Source organism: Pangasianodon hypophthalmus, chromosome 10 (assembly GCF_027358585.1).
Source record: "Pangasianodon hypophthalmus isolate fPanHyp1 chromosome 10, fPanHyp1.pri, whole genome shotgun sequence".
NCBI classification, from domain to species: Eukaryota; Metazoa; Chordata; class Actinopteri; order Siluriformes; family Pangasiidae; genus Pangasianodon; species Pangasianodon hypophthalmus.
This window is the reverse complement of record NC_069719.1, coordinates 12,891,368-12,915,111: the sequence shown is the minus strand read 5'-3', so window position 1 is coordinate 12,915,111 and position 23,744 is coordinate 12,891,368. Positions and strand designations below refer to the sequence as shown.

The 23,744-nt window shown below is 39.9% G+C and overlaps 3 protein-coding genes across 6 annotated transcripts in view; 1 reads left to right on the top strand and 2 right to left on the bottom strand.

The window, feature by feature from the left end:
- Window positions 1-115: 115 nt before the first annotated feature.
- Window positions 116-15,088, bottom strand: tulp4b (TUB like protein 4b). 2 transcript variants are annotated; one of them, XM_026934085.3, is made up of 16 exons: window positions 14,810-15,088; window positions 13,741-13,992; window positions 12,053-12,322; window positions 10,255-10,383; window positions 9,915-10,076; window positions 9,642-9,822; window positions 9,399-9,506; window positions 9,146-9,312; window positions 8,727-8,951; window positions 8,394-8,628; window positions 8,121-8,265; window positions 7,673-7,814; window positions 7,501-7,594; window positions 7,242-7,385; window positions 3,812-7,149; window positions 116-1,823 (listed from the first exon to the last, which is right to left on the bottom strand). In XM_026934085.3, exons 2-16 carry the CDS (start codon window positions 13,759-13,761, stop codon window positions 1,707-1,709), a joined length of 5,478 nt encoding a protein of 1,825 aa, XP_026789886.3. In that variant the 5' UTR covers window positions 13,762-13,992; window positions 14,810-15,088; the 3' UTR covers window positions 116-1,706. The 2 variants fall into 2 exon arrangements, with proteins under 2 accessions (XP_026789886.3, XP_034164018.1); XM_034308127.2 differs by lacking the exon at window positions 3,812-7,149 and having other exon boundaries at window positions 14,810-15,070.
- Window positions 15,089-15,208: 120 nt separating this feature from the next.
- On the bottom strand, window positions 15,209-16,495 carry myct1b (myc target 1b). Its single transcript, XM_026934339.3, has 2 exons — window positions 16,300-16,495; window positions 15,209-16,139 (listed from the first exon to the last, which is right to left on the bottom strand). Exons 1-2 carry the CDS (start codon window positions 16,352-16,354, stop codon window positions 15,613-15,615), a joined length of 582 nt encoding a protein of 193 aa, XP_026790140.2. The 5' UTR covers window positions 16,355-16,495; the 3' UTR covers window positions 15,209-15,612.
- Window positions 16,496-20,038: 3,543 nt separating this feature from the next.
- The window catches only part of syne1b (spectrin repeat containing, nuclear envelope 1b), a 73,107-nt gene continuing 69,401 nt past the window's right edge, over window positions 20,039-23,744 (top strand). For all 3 annotated transcript variants that reach the window (XM_053237320.1, XM_053237319.1, XM_026933834.3), the window contains exons 1-2: window positions 20,039-20,171; window positions 20,775-21,099. In XM_053237320.1, coding sequence (XP_053093295.1) covers window positions 21,033-21,099 — 67 coding nt within the window. In that variant the 5' untranslated portion in view covers window positions 20,039-20,171; window positions 20,775-21,032. The remainder of the gene's footprint in view (window positions 20,172-20,774; window positions 21,100-23,744) is intronic.

The following is a 23,744-nucleotide window of genomic DNA, read 5'->3' as shown; positions in this document are numbered from 1 at the left end:
ATATGTGACTTAAATCACTGAAAATGTCTTCAACTAAGTGACTTGTTCTGTTAATTTATAGGCTTTCTCATAGCCTACCACATATGTTCTAATGCATGAGAAAGCTAAGTTAATATTACAAGCTCATCATGGTTTATTGTACATTACAATAGTAAAGCATTAGCACAGTTAAAGCCTCACATTCCACACAATTCAAACTGGGCCTGAATACTCTAGTATAACAGATTAAAAATTGCTCAATTTGCAAATCATCAAAGCATATACACAAAAAAAAAACAGGAGAATGATCGTATCAACCATCCTCTGTCAACACAGATACTCTCAGCAAATGTTTAACTTACATCCAAAATATAAAAATTAACATAACTGCTCAAATTATATAAGAAAGCAGAGGCGTGTTTATATATATATATATATATATATATATATATATATATATATAATACACGTATAATACAATAAACAGACCTTTACTGATTTGAGTCAACATATGTAGGGCCAATTGGATTTTGTCCCAGCTGTGATGGTGTGGTACCCCGGCACTGCTACATAAACAAATCTTGACCTTAGCTTCTATAAGAGTGAAGATAAAATGCCAGAACAAATCTCATATAGAAATACTAAGGTCATGAAAAGTCAATCACACTGAATACAGAATCAAGATATTTCTTCTACAGACCTAAAAAACCTCCAGATTTTTATTAATTAAAAGGGAAAATGTGTATCCCATCCATCATTGTAGCCATCGTTGAGTTTTATATTCAGTTCTATTATCCTCCAAGTAGTAGTACCTCTATCAAAACTTAGCCCGTTCTACTTTCTAAAGTTTCATGTGTACAAGAACTTTCTGGTAAAATTAACAGACCAAATTGTGAACATATTGACCAAAATCCATATTTAAGTGAAAATCACGTGCTCATGTAGTGATGTAATGAAAATGGGTGGTATTATTTTACAAATCTACATATTACGCCTGGTTTGTGATCAACATCTATTTAAGAGTTTTATAGTGATAGAAAACTGCTGCCATTACAAAGGGTGATGATAAAATAAGAGTCATAAAAAGTCAACAAATCAATTAACAATGAAAGCATTCATTGCAATGAAATGTTGAAGTTAATAGTACTAATGCCTGATTCATGTTACACCACACAAATGAGATACAATAGATAGAACAGTCAAAATAAGTTCAAAAAATATTTTCACTCATGGCATTATCTCCCTTAGCACATAATTTGTAAAATTCATATTACCACTCACACTTGGAAAACAATCTGCAGCAAAAAACCTCAGTAAGGGAATCTCATCATCACGGTAATTAAATTGGCATAGGTTTGCATGCAAATCATTGTTTAGCCTTTCATATATTAATGTTATGAAACATATACACACACACTAAAAGAAAAATCAAAACTAGGAACTGATCTTTACTAGCTTTAATCAAGCAGTGGTCCTGCATTCTTTCTACTTCTGTTTGTTTTCTTCCCCTAAAGTTAACAAAAGAATGATTATTTTAACCATTCTGTACCTTTTTCACTCTCAAGTATGCTATGTTTCTGACCACATTCCTCCGACTTTTACCTTTACACCCTGGCCCAACACAAGCAGTACCATATTTATTGGCAACATAGAGCGTTGTCCATTGTTATTCACAATATATAATCAGCAAATTGTGTTGTCTTGCACAAGATGGCCATTACTGTCCTTTATTTAAGCCTCTGAGTGACATTGGCCAACGCGACAGCAAATGCTTGCACAGCTGAGAATGGATACTGAAAATCCAGGATGTATGCATTACCATCGATTCTGCCAAACTGCATCACCTGTAACAGGAGATCAAAGTTACTCATAGCAATACTGACAGTGTTTAATGTGCTTAACATTTAATAATGCTTTGAACAAAACCCCAAGCCCACTTCTTTTTGTATGAGAAATAATGTATGGTTGAAATATTATCCATCAAGATTTAATGAGCCTGTGAAAAATGTAAAAATTTGACTAATTTGACCGATTTTACCTTGCTGAGTACAAATAACGTTGTCACCTTGTGACTGTGACCCCACATGGCGTAGGGTCTCATACGTAGCCTATAAAAGCTCTCGCTACATCACATTTGTCCTCTTTCCTATTCTCCTCTTGCCTGGAGCTGGGGAAGTGGATTCGAATACAGTAAAATATAGTGCTGTAATGTGTTGGTTCTTGATGTATGGGAGTGTGGCACTATGGACACAGAGCTACAAGCATAGAGCATAACAGATTAATTGCCTACTCAAAAAACAGGTAATAGAGACAGACAGGACTGGGTGCCCTATTCAAAGAAATCAAAGAAATGCCTTTTCAAACAACTTCTGTTGCATATGCCATACATACTGGATGTAATGTGAATGGTGAACAAACATGATTGGTAATCAAAGTAATCGGTAATTGGTAATCATAGACCTGAAGGACACTTTTCCACATTTCAACTGCTATCCACATTTCAACTGCTACACTACGAATCCTCCAATTTCAGATCAGCTGACTGACATACCAGTTCAGGGTCCTTCCCTATGGATTAGCTCTAGGTGTCCAGGGTGTCCACAAGTGTGTGCCTGCTGCTTTAGAGCCCCTGCATCGGCTCTGATAGCAAAACCAAAAACTCCTTATTTCACACATGGAAGCACTAAGATTAAAAGTCTATCACAAAATGTGTCATCTCTCCCACCCAGAGAGTAAGGCCAGTTTTTCTCCCTTGGGCTCACAGCCATGGATGGCTTCATCAGAACTGACGAAACTCGTGATCTCCTGGTGGTAAGGCAAACATTTTTCTTTTGTGCCACTTGGGACACACTCCTGTGTGTGTGTGCTCCATCTACACACTGATTGTATGCAAACAAACGGAAGGCTTTCTTACTATGATGTGTAATGCCTTGCATGAACCTCTTACCTGGCACCAGGAACAATTTTTTAGAGTTTTTGCAGAGTTGGCTAAAATTCTGTGTCTATCACTAAAGCGGTATGTGGAAGTGACTGCCACCAGGCACATCAGTGACCAGCTATTTCTGTGCCAAGGGGAGCACCATAAAGGGGCTCTGCTGGCAGACTAGCCCACTGGGTAAAGGAAGTGACTGTACAGGTATACTCGATTGCAGGTTTTCCATTAATTGTCATTTAACAACCATGCATCACTAAAAAATGGTATCCGCATTATTTATGAGTACTGTCTGTTTTTTTTAATGATGCGGTGCACTGTTAGGACTTGTTATGTACGTTTGTGATGACTTTGCTATGCAGTCTCCACTAGTTCTGAAGGAAGCCACCCTGGTAGGTTATGTAAGGAAGTACAAAAGAAGATTATGTAAGAAACTGTGGCTCTTCAATTAAGGACTGCCAGGAGACCTTGGTCACTTGGGTTAACGAGAATGGCCAGAGAACAAATGTGACATAACAGGGAGCTTTTACAGGCTACCCACATGAGGTCATAGTCATACTTTGTTATCTGTACTTGGCAATGAACAAAATGTGCACATGAAAAGACTCCATTAGTTTAGAAGGAAATCATCCTTGTCTTTCACTCATAAAGCCATGGTTACATGTGTAGCCTTACTTTTTTTTTTGTGATGTAGGCAAAAATGTGATGACATCTTTTAACTGATTGAAACAGATGAATCATGCACACACAATATGTGGTAAAAAAAAAAAAAAAAAAAAAAATTGATTTCAGGTTGCCTATAAAAATGACAGATTTCTGAAAACTGAAAACAAACAAACAAACTGAAACTGTAGTATAAAGCAATAAAAACAAAGTAAATGAGGAAAAACAGAGCCTTACTTGTCGTCCATCCAGCTCAATCTGAAAATTTTTGGCTGATTCCTGTGTCACTCTTCCACCAAAGTCAAGCTGGTAGACTTGGGTGGCTTCATTCCACAATGGCTGTTTGTTGGCCATGACATACACAAAGCCCTGACTGCCAAGGCTCCGATCTTCTCTTTCATTTGCCTTGCGGCACTTAATCTCCTCCAGTTCGTTTGCTGTGCGCAGGCTGCGTTTGCTCTTCCAACCTTTCTTGCTGCTCTGGCTTTGATTCATTAGTTCATCACCACTAATGAAAAGCTCAGGCTCACTTTCAGAGCTGTCTTGGAACTCATTTGTGGTCCTGCTCAGCTTTTTGGCCTTGTTCAGTTGCTCCTTCTGTCCTTTAGGCTTCTTTTTCTCCCTGCCACCAAGCCTTGGGCTAGCAATAAGAGAATTGAAGTCGGCCAGAGCACGGCCTTCCTTTTTTGATTTACTCTCAGAAACAGTGGACATGCCTGCCTCCTCTGCCCTGCTGTCGAGTCTCTTGCGACTTTTTTTGCTGAACCTGTCTGAGCCCTGTTGTACTGGACTCTCATTAAGTGAGGACTGTTCCTGAAAACTCTCACTAGAGTCAGCTAAAACCTCTGAGGTGCTTTGGTGAGCCATAAGTTCAGCTGGAGGAGGAGGAGGGGGGAGTGGGGGAGGAGGGGGTGGTGGTGGTGGTGGTGGAGGTGGTGGTGGGGGTGAGAGAATGGGCTTCTCCAGACTCTGATGCATTTTACTTGGTAAAGTTGCTGAGTGGTCCTGCATGGGAGGGCAAGCACTATACGTGCTCCATGGATGTAAGGCCATTGGATGAAGCTGAAGGTTGGCGCATGAGCTGGCCCCAGGATACATGGGTGGGAGTGGGCAACAGGGCAGATTGGCCAGATTATTTGTATAACCAGGGGGCAAAACAAGAGCTGGATCCTGTTGGCTAAATGGAATTGTTGTTACCATATCATTGGGGCCGCATGGCTGTGGAGTACTTTGCAATGACTGAAACTGAGGACCACTGTGGCCCACGCCAGGGGGAAAAGGTGAAAGGGAAATCTGATAAGCTGATGGCAGGGTCATAGAACTGGGACTAGCTGGAGGTTTTGTTGAGAGAACAAAAGGTAGTCGAGTTATGTCTAAGTGCTGTGCTTGGCTGAGTAAAAGATGGGGCGGTTTGTGAGGTCCCGGTGGGCTAGTCAGCATATTTTGATCCTGGGCCATCCATATTTGGTCTGAAGCAGGAGAATCCCACTGGTAAGGTGGTGGCCGCTTCACTGTTAAACTGACATCTCCGAGAGTTAAATGGCGCATTGATTTTTCCAAGTGGCACTGCTGGTTTAGAGTCTCATCTTCAGTAAAGGCAGAGTTGATGTATACAGTCCTGTCTCTACTATTGTCAACAGGGCTCAGTAGGTTGTAAGAGGATTGTGAAGCCAGAGTTGAAGCACTTTTAGAGTGCACAATTATGGTACTGTGTTGTGCCCCTTTGCCAGGGGGAAAATCTTGACGCACAACGGTGCCCCCTGCAATGCCGCTGCTGTTGCTTCCACCACCACTGACACTTACACTTGTGCTGCTGCTGTTACTGCTGCATTGTGTGCACGTGTACAAAGCTGTGGGGATCCTGGGCTGGTAAGAAAGTGCAAGGGCACTATTAACTTTAGATTTGGTTGGTAGAGTCCTTGCTGTATCCACCATTTGAGGAACCTTCAGAGCATTTTCTCTGCGATCCCGTCGCAGAGTAGCATGGATAAGACTGCTGTCAATCCTTTGTGTAGGACTCCTATTGACGTTGATCTGATTAGCAGGGTCTGGGTATGGTGGAGGATCTCCACTTGGTATGGAATATCGAGGCACTGAAAGGCGACTGAGAGTTGCTGAGCTATAAGGAAGCTGGACCTTCTTATTTTCAGATGAAGTAACTTTCAATGTAGCCGAACTTCCCATTCCTTGCAAGCCATAGGCATTCTGGTTTCGTATAAGACGTCTCCGTGGGCGACACACCTCCTCCACATTTCCACTGCTGTCAAAAGTTGTTATCCTTTCATAACCAAGAGGTGTCGGGTACTGGATGGTCACTGGGTGAAGAGAGAACTCATCCTTAGATAGGCACGAGTCTGCTGACAGTGCGTTAGCATTCTCACTGTTACCAATTAGACCTGGCTGGACTGGGGGACCTGCTGCTGCTGCAGATACCACTGTGCCAGGGTATGGCGGTGGAGGATTCATTTTACGCATTTGAATTTCAAGAGAGTTGTCATTTTCAATAAAAGACTGTGGTCTAGAAGGGACTTTCAGAGTGTGTGTTTGCTCTGCTCTGTCTGGTGGTTGGTCTGGGTGAGGAATCGCAGGCATCATCTGGAGCTGATGCATGGAAATAGGGGCATACCCTGAAGGAGGAGGCGGTAAGGATATTTGCATCTTGAGCTGTTGCTGCATTTGTTGATGCTGTCTTTGCATCTGTTGATGTTGCTGCTGCATTTGCTGATGCTGTTGCTGAAGCTGTTGCTGCTGCTGTCTCATTTCTTGAATCTGTTGTCGAATTTGTTGTTGCTGCTGCTGCATTTGCTCTTGCTGGAGGTGCATCTGATGCTGCTGCTGTTGCATTTGCTGATGGTGGTGTTGGACTTGCTGCTGATGTATTTGCTGTTGCAATTGCTGCTGTTGCATTTGCTGATGATGTTGCTGTAGTTGCTGCTGCTGTATTTGATGATGATGCTGTTGCATTTGCTGTTGGTGCTGCTGTTGTATGTGCTGTTGAATTTGCTGATGATGCTGGGTTTGCATTTGTTGTTGGTGCTGCAGGTGCTGTTGATGATGTTGCATTGATTGTTGGTGCTGTTGCTGTGCTTGCTGGTGCTGTTGTAACTTCAGATGCTGCTGCTGTGTTTGTGTCTGCTGCTGATGTTTTGATGTTTGATGATGATCTTCTTGTTGCTGTTGCTGCTGACGTTGCTGTTGATGAGGTTGTGGTGGCAAATGATGTGGTGGTGGTGGGAGTGTTCCACTCAAACTCAGGTTACCCATTTCAAGGCCACTAAAGATAACCTGTCCAGGACTAGAGTATCTTGCTGGCACAGTGTACTGTGCTGTCACATTGTCTGCACTATGATCAGGAACTGCTGCCTTTGCTGCTGCTGCTGCAGCAGCAGCTGCAGCTGCTGTGGCCGTGGGATTGGTCAGAACATCAAGCTGAATATTTTGATTTGCTAAGAGAGACTGCACAAGTCCTATGCTCTGTGTGGGCGACATGGCTTGAGCAGGACTATGTATAGGAGCAATGGGAATATTAACTGTGCAGGGAGGATTATCACCTGACACCCCTGAAGGGCCCATGACTAAAACAAAAATAATGGTACCACTGGATTAATACTTCATACTCACAGACATTTAATTATTCATACGTTAGGTGTATTCCATAAATGTTTACCTGGTAAATCATCTTCATCTTCGCTAAACACATTGGGATTGAAGACTGGTAGACTCATGAAGTCAAGGGAAATTTTACGGACCTCTGGTAGATAGATTGTCATCTGACGTGGTTGCAAGTGCAACAAACTGGTTTTGTAGATAACTGTAACAAAGATAAAAGTATAATTAATACACTATCACAGATACACTGTACTGTGAACTACTTGCAGAGCAATACAGAAAACAAAACATTTTTTTTTTAAAGAGAAATTTCATACCTGCACCCAAATTTGCTGGCAAAAAAGAAGCAAGTCCCACAATCTTAAATTTTGTACCCCAAATGTTGGAGGTGACTTGAGCCAGATAATTATGCTGAAAGGCAAACATAATCATGGGTTTCAAAGTATAGTTATGATCAGATACAATTTCCAAAAACTTAAATTTTAATACCTCACTTATTCCATCTACTGGAAACTCTCTGCGAGTGAGACTTGGAGATCGTATAGTAGCTTTCTTTGGTAATCTTGGAGACCTGGACAATTCTTGGGATGTTTGGACAAGTTTGGGAGACTTCCTTGATTCCATATTGATTCTAATTAATAAAACAGAATAATGAGAAAATATACTGTATAGTTCATATTTAGGCACTGAGATATATATATATATATATATATATATATATATATATATATATATATATATATATATATATATCTACATTTTTAAACACTAATGGTGTCCTTGTTTACTAGTGGTTCAGAGTATAGACTTTTGAAATAAATAAATAATATTAAATTAAATTATTTATATTGTACTTTACATTATTCTTTCTCTTAGAATTATACTAATTGATTACTATTTGTTTGACTATTCAGTGGTTGTAATCACAGCCCTTTACCTTGGAAGTTTAGGAGACCTGTTTCCTCTAGAAAGTTTAGGTGACTTCCTTTCGACCCATTCATCACTCAATTCAATGTCACTAGAGTCAGAGCAGTTGCAGCTGTCAGTCATGTAGGATAACATACCATTCACGCAGACCTCATCTGAAATTCAACAACAAAATAATATGTTAGCTTTGAAAAAGCTGCCTTTCTGCACCAGGAATGATTAGAGAGCATCCATCACCACTCACGACAAACTAAAACACACTGATTACATATTTAAACTGTACCTGTCTTACTGTCCATTTTGGGGTCCATTATAACAAACTCTGGACGTAGCTTGCTGATACGACGGCCTTTAAGGATAGGCACCAGACCCCCCAAGTGCTCCAAATAGAGGGTGTAGCACGGCCCTCCCGCCTCTGGATTCTCTTCGGCACGCTTCATTGTACAGTGCAATCTCTCATTTCCCGCTGTGGGGTAGCTAACAAAGTCACGAATGTTGTTTGGATCAGGAATAGGAGGCTGTAGATGGAAGATGCAGATCAATATTGAATTATTTTTATTTGGTGTCACTTTACATAATTCCTTTATGGCAGGATATAGTATACATTGTTACTTACCTTGATGGTTGGTATGAATGCACTGGTAACGTAGGAACAGAGGAGAGATGGCATGTTCAGTTTGCTCACGTCTCTCTCCTCTCTTAGGGCACTGGCTATGCCCTGCTGACACAGCAGTTGGAGGCTGGCCACCCTGTGCTCAACCCGTACAACATACAGTGCTGGCCCACAGGCCAGAAACAACCGTGAGTCCCTGTGGCCCCAGCATATAGTAGTGATGGGCCTCTGAAATTAGAATAGCCCCACAGCATTTGCATACTGATCAACCAGTGAGTTTGACACAGTGAATATTATTTATTAGTTTGTTTGTATTGTTTGTATTTTGTGTCTATGTGGGGTAGGTTTATATATTTTTTGTTTGGTAATTAATCAGTATATAAAATGAGACATGTTCAATTAAAAAATAACTGAGAGTTGACCTGCGCAGGTGTTTCCAAAGTATATATATGTTCTCCTTGGACATTGTAGAACTTGACTAGGGCATTTCTCATCATGGAGGAACAGGCTGAGTCAGAAGGCAGCCCGTGTCTCTCCATTCCAGCTACAGCTAACAAGTCTCCCTGAGAGCACCACTGCACCTCCACATCTGTATAACAGAAACACACAGATTTTAGCAAGTGGGACCACTGTTTACAAAAATTATAAGAAATGTGACATAGCATGGTCTTTTACCTTTTAGTCCTGAGTGGATAATGTTAGGGGAAAGGTCATCATAGTTGTTCATTAGACTTATGTCTCCAGATATGAAGCTTACTGTGAGAAGGGGCTTCACATTACGTGCTTTAAAGAAAAGACAGATTTAGGGTGATCAGTGACAGATACCATCTGCCAGGCATATCAATTATGAATATCAGCAAAAATACTGATGGAATGCAATGTATCTATAATAATAATTGTAATATTGCAGACTGTTACCTTGACTTGAGGTATTATCATCAGAGTCTGTATCACTCTCAGTGCTGTCTTCCACCAGGAAGTCAGGGCAGTTCCAGGACATGCCCACAATGCCATCTGACTCATGTAGCAGAACATGAGCAAGCATCCGACCATGACAGTCCATTACAATAACTTGCCCATCTGCTGTTCCAAACAACACCTGCGTGCATACAGTGATGTATCCTCATCATTTGCATACACCAGACAGGTACCAAATTCATTCACACATGACGCATATCTGTAATGGATTACCTGTTGGTCATCAGGGGTCCATATTCCACAGGTGATTTGACTCTCAAGGTTGATCTCAGATGACCAGTGCCTCTGCCCACTGACTGAGCCCACCAAGACAAAGCCATCTCTGTAGGCAATCAGGGCCTGGGTTCCATCATGGGACCAGGTAAAGTCACTTACCTAACAGACACACCAGAAATCATTAATATGTTCCAAACCCATAACGACAAAACATAAAATTATTTATTTTTTAAATTTTTTTTTATTTTATGACATTTTATAGTATATACAATTGTCATTGTCATGTAATCATGGTGTTTCAACTGAGGAAGAGCAGGATTGTTATGTAACACAGTACCTGAGCTCCCCGATCATTAACCAGCTCCACAGACCATCGCCCTTCATACTGTATCCACACAAATATCCCCCCTTCCATGTCACATGTAGCAAGCTTTTGAAACGGCTCATTCCAGCGGACAAGGACAACCTTTAAAGACACAATTAACTCTCACATTATTGTTTTAATGAAATTTGTGACTACATACAGTGGATATAATAAGTCTACACACCCCTGTAAACATGGCAAGTTTTTGTCATGTAAAAAATGAAACCAAGATACAACATGTCAGATTCTTTACACCTTTAATGTGATATAACATTCAACAAAATTCAAGTGAAAACATACAGAAACATTTGGGGGAAAAAAAACACACCCCTTAAGTAATACTTTGTTCAAGCACATTTTGCTTGTTAAACAGCACTCAGTCTTTTTGAGTAAGAGTCTACCAACTTAGAACATCTTGGGCAATTTTCCCCTCTTCCTTGCAAAAATGCTCCAGATCTATTAACTTGTGAGGGGATCTCCTGTGCACAGCCCTCTTCAAGTCATTCTACAGGTTTTCAATAGGGTTTAGCTCTGGGCTCTGACTTGGCCATTCCAAAATGTTGATCTTCTTCTTCTGAAGCCATTACTCTGTTGACTTGAATTTGTGCTTTGGGTCATTATCGTGCTGAAAGGTGAAATTAGTCTTCATCTTCATCTAACAGAGGCCTGCAGGTTTTGCGCCAAAAAACAGACTGGCATTTGGACCTATCCAAGATTCCTTCTATCTTGACTAGAGCCCCAGTTCCAGCTGAAGAGAAGCAGCCCCATAGCATGATGTTGCCACCACCACGCTTCACAGTGGGTATGGTGTTCCTTGGGTAATAAGCTGTCTGGTTTTTGTGCCAAACATCTTTTAGAATTATGCCCAAAAAAATTTAACACATTTTGTCACATGGCTTGGGCCGATGTAGGTGGCCTTGGATGTATTTTTTTTTTCGTGAGAAAGGGCTTTGGTCTAGCCACCTTACCCAATAGCCCAGACATGTGAAGAATATGAGAGAATGTTGTCACATGCAGAGAGTGACCAGTAATTCCAGATATTCCTGCAGCTCATTTATTGTTGCCATAGGTGTCTTGGCAGACTCCCTGATAAGTTTTTAACTTGCCCTTTGTCAATTTTGGAGGGACGTCCACTTGTTGATGATGGCCTTCAGGGTATTCCATGGTAAATCTAATGTGTTGAATCTTTTTTTGTACACCTCTCCTGATCGATACCTGTCGACAGTGAGATCCTGTACATGTCTTGTAAGCTCTTTGGGGACCGTTATCAGCAGTCGGATAAAACCAAGAAGATGTCAAGAAAATCCTGCAGAAACAGCTGATCTTTCTTGGGGATTAATCAGAATCACTTCATTGATGGCAGGTGTATGATACTTGCTTTTGAACATGAGTTTTTATGTGAGTGGTTCATTCTGAGCACCGGTACATGCCCCATTATAAAAGGGTGTGCACATTTACGCAACCAGGTTATGGTAAGTTTTTTTTCCTTTTACTTTTTTCCCCCACCCCCAAAAAAAATATTTTCAGTTGTTCTTTCCTTAAATTTTGTTGGTTGCAATGTCACATTAAAGGTGGGACAGATCTGAAATGATTTATCTTGGTTTCATTTTTTTTTTCTTTTTATATCCACTGTATAGATATACTGTGGTGCTTATACAATAGCTGGTCATTTATATTTATGTTCTAAAGTATACCACTGCTAAATTGCCAATACATTACCTTCCAAAATATAATGAAGCAGATTCGTCAAAGTCAAATATGAAATGCAAACCTCACTGTTGTGGCCTCTTAAATTGAAGTTAATTCTCTGTGGAGTACTCCTGTCCCTCCTGCAGTGACTGGAAGTGAAAGTCACTCCAACAACGCCCCTCGCATTTCCGGTGGCCAGCCAGCCTTCCTCATAGTAGCGTCTCCTGCACACCGGCTTTTCCTTCTCACTTTTGGGAACCCTTCCTTTCCATGAGAGGCAGAGGATGTTGGAGTCACTGCAGAGGACAGGACCATGTTCCACTGCTGCCAACATCCCTACTGAATTGCCAGGCTATATAGGAAAAGAAAGAGGAAAGTTGTGGTTCTATTGTCCAACATTTAATACAGGTTGTGTTCCAATAACAAAGATTAAATCAAAGTTGCTATTTATCCAGATTAATTTTGATCCTTTTTTTTTTTTTTAACTTTAAACTTCATTTATCAAAGATTCGTCTTAAACTTGTGTAGGTTAAATTTCCATAGAGAATTCTTCAACGGGAACATTTATGCTAGTTTTCAGTTAAAAGGGAAGAAACAATATCTATTCAAGGTTAATCTTATAAAATGACATGGACGATAATCAGACCCAGTGTCCAAAACAGTACCCTACTCATTATAAACAGTAAAGCACATTATATACACATTATTCTGTACCCTCTAAGCAAAGGTTCCCAACTCTTGTTCTGGAGTACCCCCCATCGTGCACATTTTAATGTTTTCTCTGCTCTAACACACCTGATTCAAATAATGAGCTGATTAAAATGCCTTCATGAGTTGAGGTGGATGTGTTGGATCAGGGAAAACACTAAAATCTGTAAAACAGGGGGTACTCCAAGACCAGGGTTAGGAACCCCTGCTCTAGGTCATTGATTCTCAAAATGGGGTCTGGGGAAGCACAGTCTGGGGGTCTGTGATTTTATTTATTCTAATCACAGCCCACCATTATGAAAGTTATAATATTAATTGGGTTTTTATAGTTATTAGTTTATTTGTCTGGTATCTTAAATTGAATGGGTTTAATATCAAATCTCAATAGCTCAAACACAAATATGCCTAAAAATAATGAAGTGAAGTGAATTGTGGCCAAGTATGGTGACCCATACTAGGAATTTGTGCTCTACATTTAACCCATCCAAGTGCACACACACAGTAGTGAACACACACACACACACGGAGCAGTGGGCAGCCTTTTTTGCTGGGGCGCCTGGGGAGCAGTTTGGGGGTTCGGTATTGAGGGTGGAGGAGAGCGCTGGTCATTCACTCCCCCCACCTACAATCCCTGCCGGACCTGAGACTCGAACCCACAACCTTCAGGTTCACCTTTGGGTTGTAAGTCCGACTCGCTATCCATTAGGCCACAACTGCCCCCTATAATGTTCAGGTATACAACATTTCTGAATCAAAAAATCAAAAAATAAAAAAAAGCCAAAATATTACTGTACACATTTGAATAATGAATTAAATGAATTAAGTGAGTGCAAAAGATTTGAGTACCACTGCTCTAGGGTATGCCTAAAGATCTGCTTAGCTCTAAACTCTGTTTAATCTAATCCTTGTTGGTGCAACCCACTGATACTGACTGATATGTCTGTGTACAATATAGTGTAACCTAATGATAAGCTGATAAGAAGGCAACAGTGTAAGAGAAAAAAAAAAACATTTGTGCAATGTTATTGTAGTAAAATGTAAGCAGCAACAGAATACACTCACCTCTTCATAGTCCCTGGACATTATTAGTCCGAATCTCGTATTTGAAAGAGTCTTCCATTTTGTTGGAGATGAAGAAATGTGTTACAGCACCTGAGGAGTCTATACTTATTCTACTCACACAGACGTATTTGTGGTTAATGTTCTGAAATATCAGGCCATCATAGTCGATGTCATCAGCTGTTCGGATGATTTTATTTATGTAAAAATGTAGCAGGAAGTCCTTTGAGATTTCTCTTCGACAGTCCGGGTTTTCTGTGGGGGGAATGATTGAACGAGGAGGACGTTAGAACAAAGGCTGATGGCACCTGTGGTGTAGTCTATCTGCTCCACAGCATCACATTCTCCTTCTCTCGAAAAAACACGCTTAAGTTCGCTTCATGGAACTGAGTCCTAATTTCGGTGAAGAGTCACTCTCTTTCGTGTCGCACATTAACGGCTGTAAGTATTTATTCGGCGTTAGAGTGGACTTGAGGTGTTTTAGCACCAGAAGGCCACAGATGTGAACAGCACACAGCGGGCTGTGTGAGCGGCTGTGTGCGCGTGCAGGAGCGGAGCAGATGAAGGATGAAGGCAGTTACTTCCCAGCCGTCATGGCAACAGGGATGCGATGATCGCTGAATTTTAATGACATCTCAGCGTGCCCTTTCGTTTTTATCATTTCTTATGCTAAGAAAACATTCGCATTTTTACACAGCGTACCCTGCATCAAATGCTATTCTGTCGGTATCTGCTGTATTTATAATAACACACGACTACATAAGGCCTAAAATTCAGTATTTGTAGCGTACATTATATTCTCACCGACTCACGAATTAGACCCGTTCTGCTCGATCACTGGGTTAGATAACGGTTATTAACGGTTATAAACGATTGCTTTTAAGTTAAAATTCATCTGCGGCCGACAGCTACTATCGTCTGGGGCCGATTTGATCGAACCACGTTTCAGACTCTGGCTATTCACTTCTTCTACAGATCATCAAGTAAAAGAATGCATCTGGAAAATATAAGCGTTTTATGACGGTATACAGAATATTGTTATAATCCCCGATGAATTTGCAAGCAAACTCACCTTTTCCAAATCGCTTTCAATGCGCCTTAATGGGTTGCCAAGTGCTCACTACATTTTCTGAGATTGAAACATGAGGACGAAAATAATCGTTAAAGGAAAAAAAGCAAGCTGAAGCGAAAAAAACAACCCGACGAATGAGGAGTATTAGACGTGGTCAAGGCAACCCGCGCTCTGACGACACGACGTATGAGAGACCACGTGACGGGCAACCCCATCTGGAGGGAACATCTTGGAATTAGCACTGCAATGGACAGGGAGAGTCTATTGATGGGAAGTGGCTTTTCACGGCTTTCCTACCTTATCCAGGCTAATGAGATATCCCAGTCGGGGACACGGAAAGATCCGTCAGACATGATGTTTGTTCTACATACCGACTTGCAGCTGAGGGATTTGCAGATAATGTAGTCTACATCTCTAGACATTTATCCTTCTCAAGCAAGACATTTATGTACAAGTCCCCTACAGTGGCTGTGGTCATTAAATTATTCTATTTACGATTAATCCAACATTATAGTCTCTTTAAAACATTTTGCACACAGTTATTTGTTGCATGATTTTATTCTTTTATATTTACATAATATTTAATTTGCATTTGCATGCAACATAATATATACAATCATGATCAGACCTGAATTAGTTGGCACATCATTGGTTAAAGAGCTACACAGCAAGATAGGGGGAACCTCATGCTTCAGAAATATAAACATCATCCTGCAGAAACACAGAACATTAATCATAGCCTTAATCACCAGCATGAATGTGCACACACAAAATTACACCAATGCACATATAAACATATGAAATCAGGTGTGAGTTTCTTGAAAGATATGAATAACGCTATCATACGCAGGTGGAGGAGTCTGTGTAGGAAGGAAGCCTCTCAGACTGCCTTTCCCTAACCAGAATGATTCTGATTGGCCCATATTATAAGGATCTGTCACAGAGTCAGTGCCAGTGGTGTCATGAAGCAAAGCTCTTTGATTCTCTTCTTCTTTCTCATCACTGCCCTTTTTCCGCAGTGGTCGAAAGGTGGATGCTTGAAAGCTGGGGCTGCGTCCCAGCACTTCATTAGGGTCAACAGATGTCTGTCGCTGAAGGTTTAAAACGGCTCTGCTTGTGCTGTCACTGTTTAGATTGAAGCCATTACTCCTGTAGACGCCTAGCTGACCGTGGAGATTGTGTGATCCAGCAGGTCCTGATGATTGATTAGGACGTGTACTAATCCTCACTGAAGCTCTGTGTCTGGAGATCCACGTTAGGAGGATGAAAATTAGGATTCCAATCAGCAGACCAACAAGCATTGATAAGCAGAAAGCCAGGATCAGCTCCTCTGAATAAACAAACATGGTTGAGCTTTAAATGAACATTGCCAAAAACAGAACCTGATTGGAAGTTATTGATTACGGTGAAACTGAAGATATTTCAGTTCCTATTTAATACCTAAAGATTAATTCATTTAAAATTTTACTCAAACGTATGCAGAAACTTACCAAAATCAACTGTTTTTAGTATCTCCAAAATGACATTGTTTTCATTTGCAGCCATAGCGCAAATGAACAGAAAGGCAAATCACATGCGGTCAAATCCCAGAGAAAGACAGCAGTCAGAAACACTTTCTCAGGGAGGCTGCTTCATTTTTTGTTTGCAGAGACGGAAACTTTGCCGTCATTCTTCCTGCCTACTTATAAAATTAGCAAATCCTTTGCTTATCTGAGTGGGACAGAAGACCAGAGGAACAGAGCTGCTTCCTCCTGCATCATTTCCTTTGTTTCACTAAATACAATACAATGGCTTTACGCCTCCTTATTGCTCTAATGAAGATTTCAGCTTTGCTGTAGCTGGTCAATTGACTAGACATGAAAAGTTGTGGAGATAAAGAAAATAAGGTGGTCATGCTACACCATTACTTAAAGAACGTTTGGATAGCCATGGTCTATACCCAGTGTATTTGTAAAGGGAAAAGGGACCTGTCAAAGTAATAGCTTTTTTTTTTTTGTAATTAAACGTGTAACTAAAACATGAGAGATTTCCTTTTTGAGACCCATTTTGTTAGCTTTCTTAGTGTATCTGACATGACACCGCATTTACAATTATATTTTATATAACCTGTAATTTTCAAAACCCTCAAAAGGTTTCATCAGTAAATTTCAAGTAAATCATCAGTAAATATTTTCATCAGTAAATTTCATCATTCTCAGTTTGTCTTTGCTGTTCATTCTTACTAGTATTCACCTTAGAGTTTAATCATCATTAATGCAACTGTTTTATGAATGGGAAACACTCTGGTGTAACATGAATGAATTCTACATTGAATTCCCAGTGTGTTAGATACATCTGTTCTGTCACTACACCTATTGGCCAATTTATTATATAAATTAACCAGAATGTCTCAATTTATTTATACAGTGAATGAATATATCTTTATATAGTTTGCTATGTACAGTTTGTGAACCACTGTCTACCCTAGTATGTTGCTGTATTATTATTGTATCTGGAATTTCTAAACACTTCAGTGTTACTGCTGAACTGTTAAGACCAGTTCATCAGCAAAAAATAGCATCTAATCGTGTACTATCCTGGAAGTATTTTTCTGAGTTGTATACTATGCTGTGTGTACAATTGAAACCAGCAACAGGTCAGAACAAGAACCACAGAGGCATTGCTGGAGATTTTGAATGTTTGCTGTGGTAAAACAATTCCCACAGACCACTAGGGTGGTGTAGTTTTAGTCTAGTCTTATTAGCTAAACTATATATATATATATATATATATATATATATATATATATATATATATATATATATATATATATATATATATATATATATATATATAAAAAAAGCAGGAAAATTGATTAAATCACAAAACAAAATTCTAGTTATTAATATACAAATCTAAAAGATGTATATGCAGTATTTAATTATTTTATATAAATGTTTGAGATCTTATAAATGGTTTACTGCCATTTTATTTTCTTACAAATAACTTATCTACAGTGTAGCATTAGTAGCGGTAATTCAGAAACCTTGCCATTCTACCAGCACTTACCAGCTGGCAAAGATTGTTTGTCTGTGTTTTGGTAGTTGGTTAGGTCCAAACTGCATATTCTTCAGGGTTGGCTAATGATAGTTTGACAAAACTGATATCATCACTATGTCCTTGTTTTATTTTCAAAAACAAAGAGCATGACATGGCAGTCTACTTGCAAATATACAAGTACAACCCAATGAATGTAAAACAAAACCCAGGTAATTTTTTTTTAAACCCAGAAAGATGAGTTGACACACTTGCATATGTTTGCGATAAATAGGAAGGATTATATGTATATATATATATATATATATATATATATATATATATATATATATATGTGTGTATGTGTGTGTGTGTGTGTGTGTGTATAAGATTTGTTTTACATAGAGCTTACTTTTTGGCTAAAGAACTTGAGGCTTGCTGTCCATATATACAGTCCCCTCCGCAATTATGGGAACTGCAAGGCCAATTCTTTTGTTTTTGTTATACAATGAAACATATGGGTTTGAGATCAAAAGGTGAATGAGAGACTAGATCAGAATTTCAGCTTTCATTTACTGATATTTAGATCTAGATATGTGTTAAACACTTGGAACATAGCACCTTTGGTGGCAGCCTACCTAATTTTAATCTAGTAAAATAAAGTAAATATCACTTAGCATTTGTGAAATGCTGCTCAATTGGGTTAAGTTCCGGTGATTGACTTAGCGAGTCTAAAACCTTCCATTTTCCCCCTGAAGTCATTTTTTGTGTTGGCAGTGTGTTTGGGTCATTGTCTTGCTGCATGATGACGTTCTTCCCAAATAGATTGGACCTCTCTGTAAATTGGCAGACAGAGTGTTTCTGTAGACTTCAGAATTCATTCTGCTGCTACCATCATGATTTACATTATCAATAAAGATTAGTAAGCCCATTCCAGAAGCAGCTATGCAAGCCCAAGCCATGACACTACCTCCATCATTCTTGACCGATGAGCTTGTATGTTTTGGATCATGAACAGATCCTTTCTTTCTCCATGCTTTGGCCTTTCCATCGGTCCCAGAACTTTTGCGGCTCATCTCTGTGTTTCTTTGCGAATTCCAATCTGGCTTTCCAATTCTTACTGATGAGCAGTTTGCATCTCATGGTATGGCCTCTATATTTCTGCTCTTGCAGTCTTCTTCAAACAGTTGATTGTGATACCTTCACCCCTGCCCTTTGGACATTGTGGGTGATGTCACTGACTGTTGTTTTTGGGTTTTTCTTCACAACCTTTTCAATGTCTGTGTTGTTAGTACACCAATGGTTTCTTTGTCAGAATGTTCCAAATTGTTGTATTGGTTATGCCCAGTGGCTCTGATTTATTTTCCTTTTTTTCTCAGCTTCAAAATGCTTTTCTCCCAAAGACAGCTCTCTGGGCTTCATGTTGGTTTATCCTTTTTTTAACGACAAATGCAGTCTTCACAGCTGAAACCCAGGACTCAAACAAAGAGAAGACATTCAGAGCTATTAACTGTTTAAATGATGACTCTTACATGGTATCTGGGCAACATGAAACACCTGTCTGTTCCAATATTTGATCACTTTAAAAGGTTAAAAAAAAAAAAAGGTACCATATTTTAAGGTGTTTAACACATCTAGACGTAAATATTAGGAAATGAAAGCTGACATTCTGATCTGTTGTCTCATATTCATCTTTTGATCTCAAACCCAAAGGATCTCAATCCCAAACAAAAGAATTGGCTCTTCCAGTACTTTCACAGGGGTCTGTAGCTGCAGTTTTCTGTCTTTGCTAGCCACTTGCATGAGTCAAAAGTAAGTCTATGGCATGAATCATGAGTTGGTTTTGCAACAAAATTCTCTCTCATTGTTGCTTTCTTTTTTCCCCTTCTTTTCTTTTTTCTGGTATGTCACTTTAGTTCTGTTTTTTCGCTCTCTCAGGTTTTCATCCACAGCTAAATTATAACATTATGTTATACAATCCTTTTTAGATACATTATCCGTAATTCAGTGGTACACAGCTGGGATTTAATAGCTAAAGAATTCATGGTGCGAACAGCAAGTGGTCTGGGAGCGAGTCCAGAAAGAGAACCAAGTCTTCTTGCAAGTCCACTTGCACCATACTGGCGAGGGGGTGGCGCTGTTATAAACCGCTAGGTGGCGACAAATCCCACTAAGATGGATGATTTGTAACGTTGTTACACTGTTACCATGGGCAACCTGAGTATCACAGGTTTGCCTTGCACGCTACTGAAGGACCGAGAAAGAAACGCGATATTTGAACTAGCTGCTACCTACGTGCTATCTGAGGAAACATTAAACCACAACTAATGTCGACATTTCTGAAAAGGTGACTATTTTAATGACTATTTCCCCACCAACAGAATATTCAAAGTTAGGAGAGTTAGGAGTCTCTTCTCAGTGGAGAGTTTGTCATACTGAGGTGGACAGAGCTTCAGTGCTAGCAGGGTAGAGTCAGGCTGAAGTCTGCTTTACTGCAGGGAATTTACTTCATAATGATTTTCTTATAAACTATTTCAGAAAATTTGTGATAAATTCTCCATATACGCCCCATGTTGCAGTCGAATTGAAATGAGATAGAGTTTGAAATATGAAAGAGAGGGAATTAAATTCTGAGGGAATACAGCTCTATGTGTGTGCGTGTGTGTGCGTGTGTGTGAGAGAGAGAGAGAGAAAGAGTGAGTTGATTATACTTTCATATCTGTAATGAGGAAGGAAGACACTCTACATGCAAAAGTAAAAATGCAGCCTCAGTGTTTTTTTATCAGGTTAGTAAAACCTAACAAATATTTTCTTTGCTCTGCCATGCATATTTTAAATATGATATTTAACTACTCACTCAAATAGCTTATAATATTCACTGATATTTCAAACACACACCTTGTGTTTTGAAAGTCCTGTGCAGATGACTGTTTCTTTCCTTCATCTATAGACAGTGACAGGAAGAAGCCTTTTGATTGGACACTGTGGCTGGCGCACTCACTGGGGCCGGAAGAGAAACCTGCTTTCTCATTGGATGCTCTGCTGCAATAAATCAAGTTCCTGGACTGTGCATGAGAGAGAGGTAGAGAGAGAGGTAGAGAGAGCTGCGGAAGGGTTTGACAGGGATGTCCTCCTGAGAAAGTAGTGCAGTACTTGCTCTGCTGAGTGCTTGGCAGGTTGTGGTAAGGCACTACAGCAGAAGAGTGCCATGGCTTCGCTCAGCCCTTTCGGAAGGTCCACCACGGACATTCGGAATGTGATGCAAAGACTGCAAGGTAAGTGATGCTGCCTATCTGTTCTTTATCTGCTGCAAGCATCCTCTCGCTATTCAGTGTGAGATTTTGCTGAATTGGTGGTTCCTAGTTTAGAGTTTGCAAACAAGGATAGTGATACACACACGCACACACAGACGTGTGTGTGTGTGTGTGTGTGTGTGTGTGTAATAGCACAGCCACTTTTGTTGCCACAACAAATTCATCAGTCAGGTCATACATCATATCCTAGTGCACTGTTCATCCAGTAAGCCAGTGGCATTCTTTACTAAATTGTTAATCTGAAATAATTCATTTTTATTCAGGTAATTTGGTGTGCAGTGCCCTAAGTGACGTGGCTGTTGATTTGGGCTTGGTGGATTTATTCTAAACTCTCAGCCAAATATTGATCAAAGAAATACACCCCAAATGCTATTTTGTAGAGGACTCTGTGCCATAATCAGCTTGATGTCTAGACTCACTGGTGCTGGCTAGCAGTGCTGCAGTGCTGTATGGCATGCCAGGTTTTCCACAGGGGAGCACCACTACTCCTCATCAGGCCATAATATATATGGGCAGGTGGTTGGGAGTGGAAGTGGTTTTGTTTTTGTGCTTTTTTTCTGGGCAGAATCACGTATCACTGCAGCCAGGTCAGTGGATTATTCGATTAAGCTGTATGTGGGCCACAAGAAGCCATGTTCGTAAAGCTACAAAGCACTCTTTTGTTAAACATTAATAGATAATTTTCTTCTAGAAAATCAGGAATGCATCTAATAAAAGATGTGGTGATCCTTCATTAGACATGGCTTCCATTTTCCATTTAGTTTAAGCAGTAGGTTGGGTTTCAGTGTTCCCTCATGCTTATTGCAATGTTTCTGTCACTCCCATTCTATTTTTGAGAAGTTCTGCTGTGCGGAAGTGGCATAAAGTTTACATCTGACACTTTGGTTACCAAGGAGGGCCAAACTTTATCAGTGTGTATTGCGTAGGCTTCCTTTCCAGACTGACATTTACATCCTCTGTGACAACAGTCTGACAGAAGGACTCAGTGCCACAGTGTTAAAACAAAGGTTTAGTTAAGATGCATTGTATGTAAGTGCTTCTCTCACTGCATTCACATGTATAGGTAGAGATGGTCAGGCTATTGTAATTCTGACTGCATTGGTGAGTAGTGCTTTCAAATGGATTTTCCAAACTAGAACCAAGGGAGAGAAAAAAACACAGCAGTTACTACTCTCCAGGGACTTCACAGTGATGTTGATCATCCAAGTGCCACTGATGTTGATATACACAATTTTCCAGTCACCACCTATTTTCAGAGCAAAAAAATACCTCTTTCGAACACTCTGAGCTTATGCCTTACTCAGGCTCAGACCATACTTCATCTGTTATACTGAAAAAAATCCTGATACAGTATGTACAGATTACAAAAAAAACAAACAGAATTTCTGTTGATATTAATTTCAGTGATTTATTCCCAGCCAAGCTCTGTGATGAATGAACAGTGTGTATGGAGACAGATAGAACTTGACACTACTCCTGTCCTTGAGCAGGGAACAAATCAATATTTTTAAGCTGCCTTCTCATTGGTCCCAATAGAGTTACATCACTGTACTGGGGGGCTCCTTGCATCTATGAGTTTAGTTTAGCCATTGTTTTCCTGCTTACAGGCTTGCATTTCACCATTGTCTCACATGCCATTGATCCACTTATTAATAGATAAAAACATCGATATGCTAGGGGGAGAACGGATATATGGCTACCGCCAGGAATGTTCATTCCAGCTCACTAGGAGACAGGAAGACCCTTGGGAGCAGAATGTTCCCATGACTAAATAAATACATGTTTTACTGTGTATTTTCTAGGGTGACAGTTAAATTATTATGCTGTGTTGTAGGAGAATACCATAAGGGTGTTTGTGTGTAGCAGCTAAGGAAAGATAGGTTGTGTCATTACTGTAAATTATTTTGTCACTGCCAAGGATGCAGGGCTGGGGTGATGCGAAAGGTTAAGCATAAAGGAGTCTCATTGTAGTCTATTACTGTATTTCTTTAAATATATAACCATATTTAAAGCAATACATTATCCATGACCACCCTACGATCTTAGAGACATTCTTCTTCTCTGGAATGCCTGCTTTGTGCAGAGATACTTGGTTCTGGGATTTCACTGTTCTGCACATTTCATTTCATTTCCTTTCATGTTGTATATTTATTTAATTTTTAATAGCAATGATCAGCAATGAGCATCTTATCAAAGTTCTGGTAATTAGTTGACTAAAGTTAATGTAATTTGAAGGACAGATGAATGATAGCCTGTGTTATGCAGTTGGTTAATATGTAGCTATGATCTCTATGGAAACGCCCATGTGTCAGAATGTTAAAAACAAACCTACAGCTGTGAGTAAAGAGTGTGGGCATAAATTTGGTATTCATACTGACTAGGAACGAAGAGATACGTATTCACAGCTATCTGATGGTTTCAGCCCAGCTGTCAAAATAAGCTGTTTACGAAAAAGGTCAAGTTATGGGCTATACTTGTTTTCATATTTGGCATTTGCATGGGCACAGTTTCACAAGTTATGATGTAGCCTCTGTGGTTTCAAAGTGTGAAACAAATGCTTTCACCGCACCATGTACACTTGTACCATATTTGACATTTCAGATGAA

Excerpts from the sequence above, each read along its gene's own strand:
- tulp4b (XM_026934085.3), bottom strand. The coding sequence starts at position 13,761 with ATGTCCAGGGACTATGAAGAG. Across the intron at positions 7,595-7,672 it reads CAGTAGATGGAATAAGTGAG|CATAATTATCTGGCTCAAGT; the intron begins GTATTAAAATTT and ends TTTGCCTTTCAG. Across the intron at positions 7,150-7,241 it reads AGATGAAGATGATTTACCAG|TCATGGGCCCTTCAGGGGTG; the intron begins GTAAACATTTAT and ends TTTTTGTTTTAG.
- myct1b (XM_026934339.3), bottom strand. The coding sequence starts at position 16,354 with ATGGCTGCAAATGAAAACAATGTCATTTTGGAGATACTAAAAACAGTT. Across the intron at positions 16,140-16,299 it reads ACTAAAAACAGTTGATTTTG|AGGAGCTGATCCTGGCTTTC; the intron begins GTAAGTTTCTGC and ends TTGTTTATTCAG.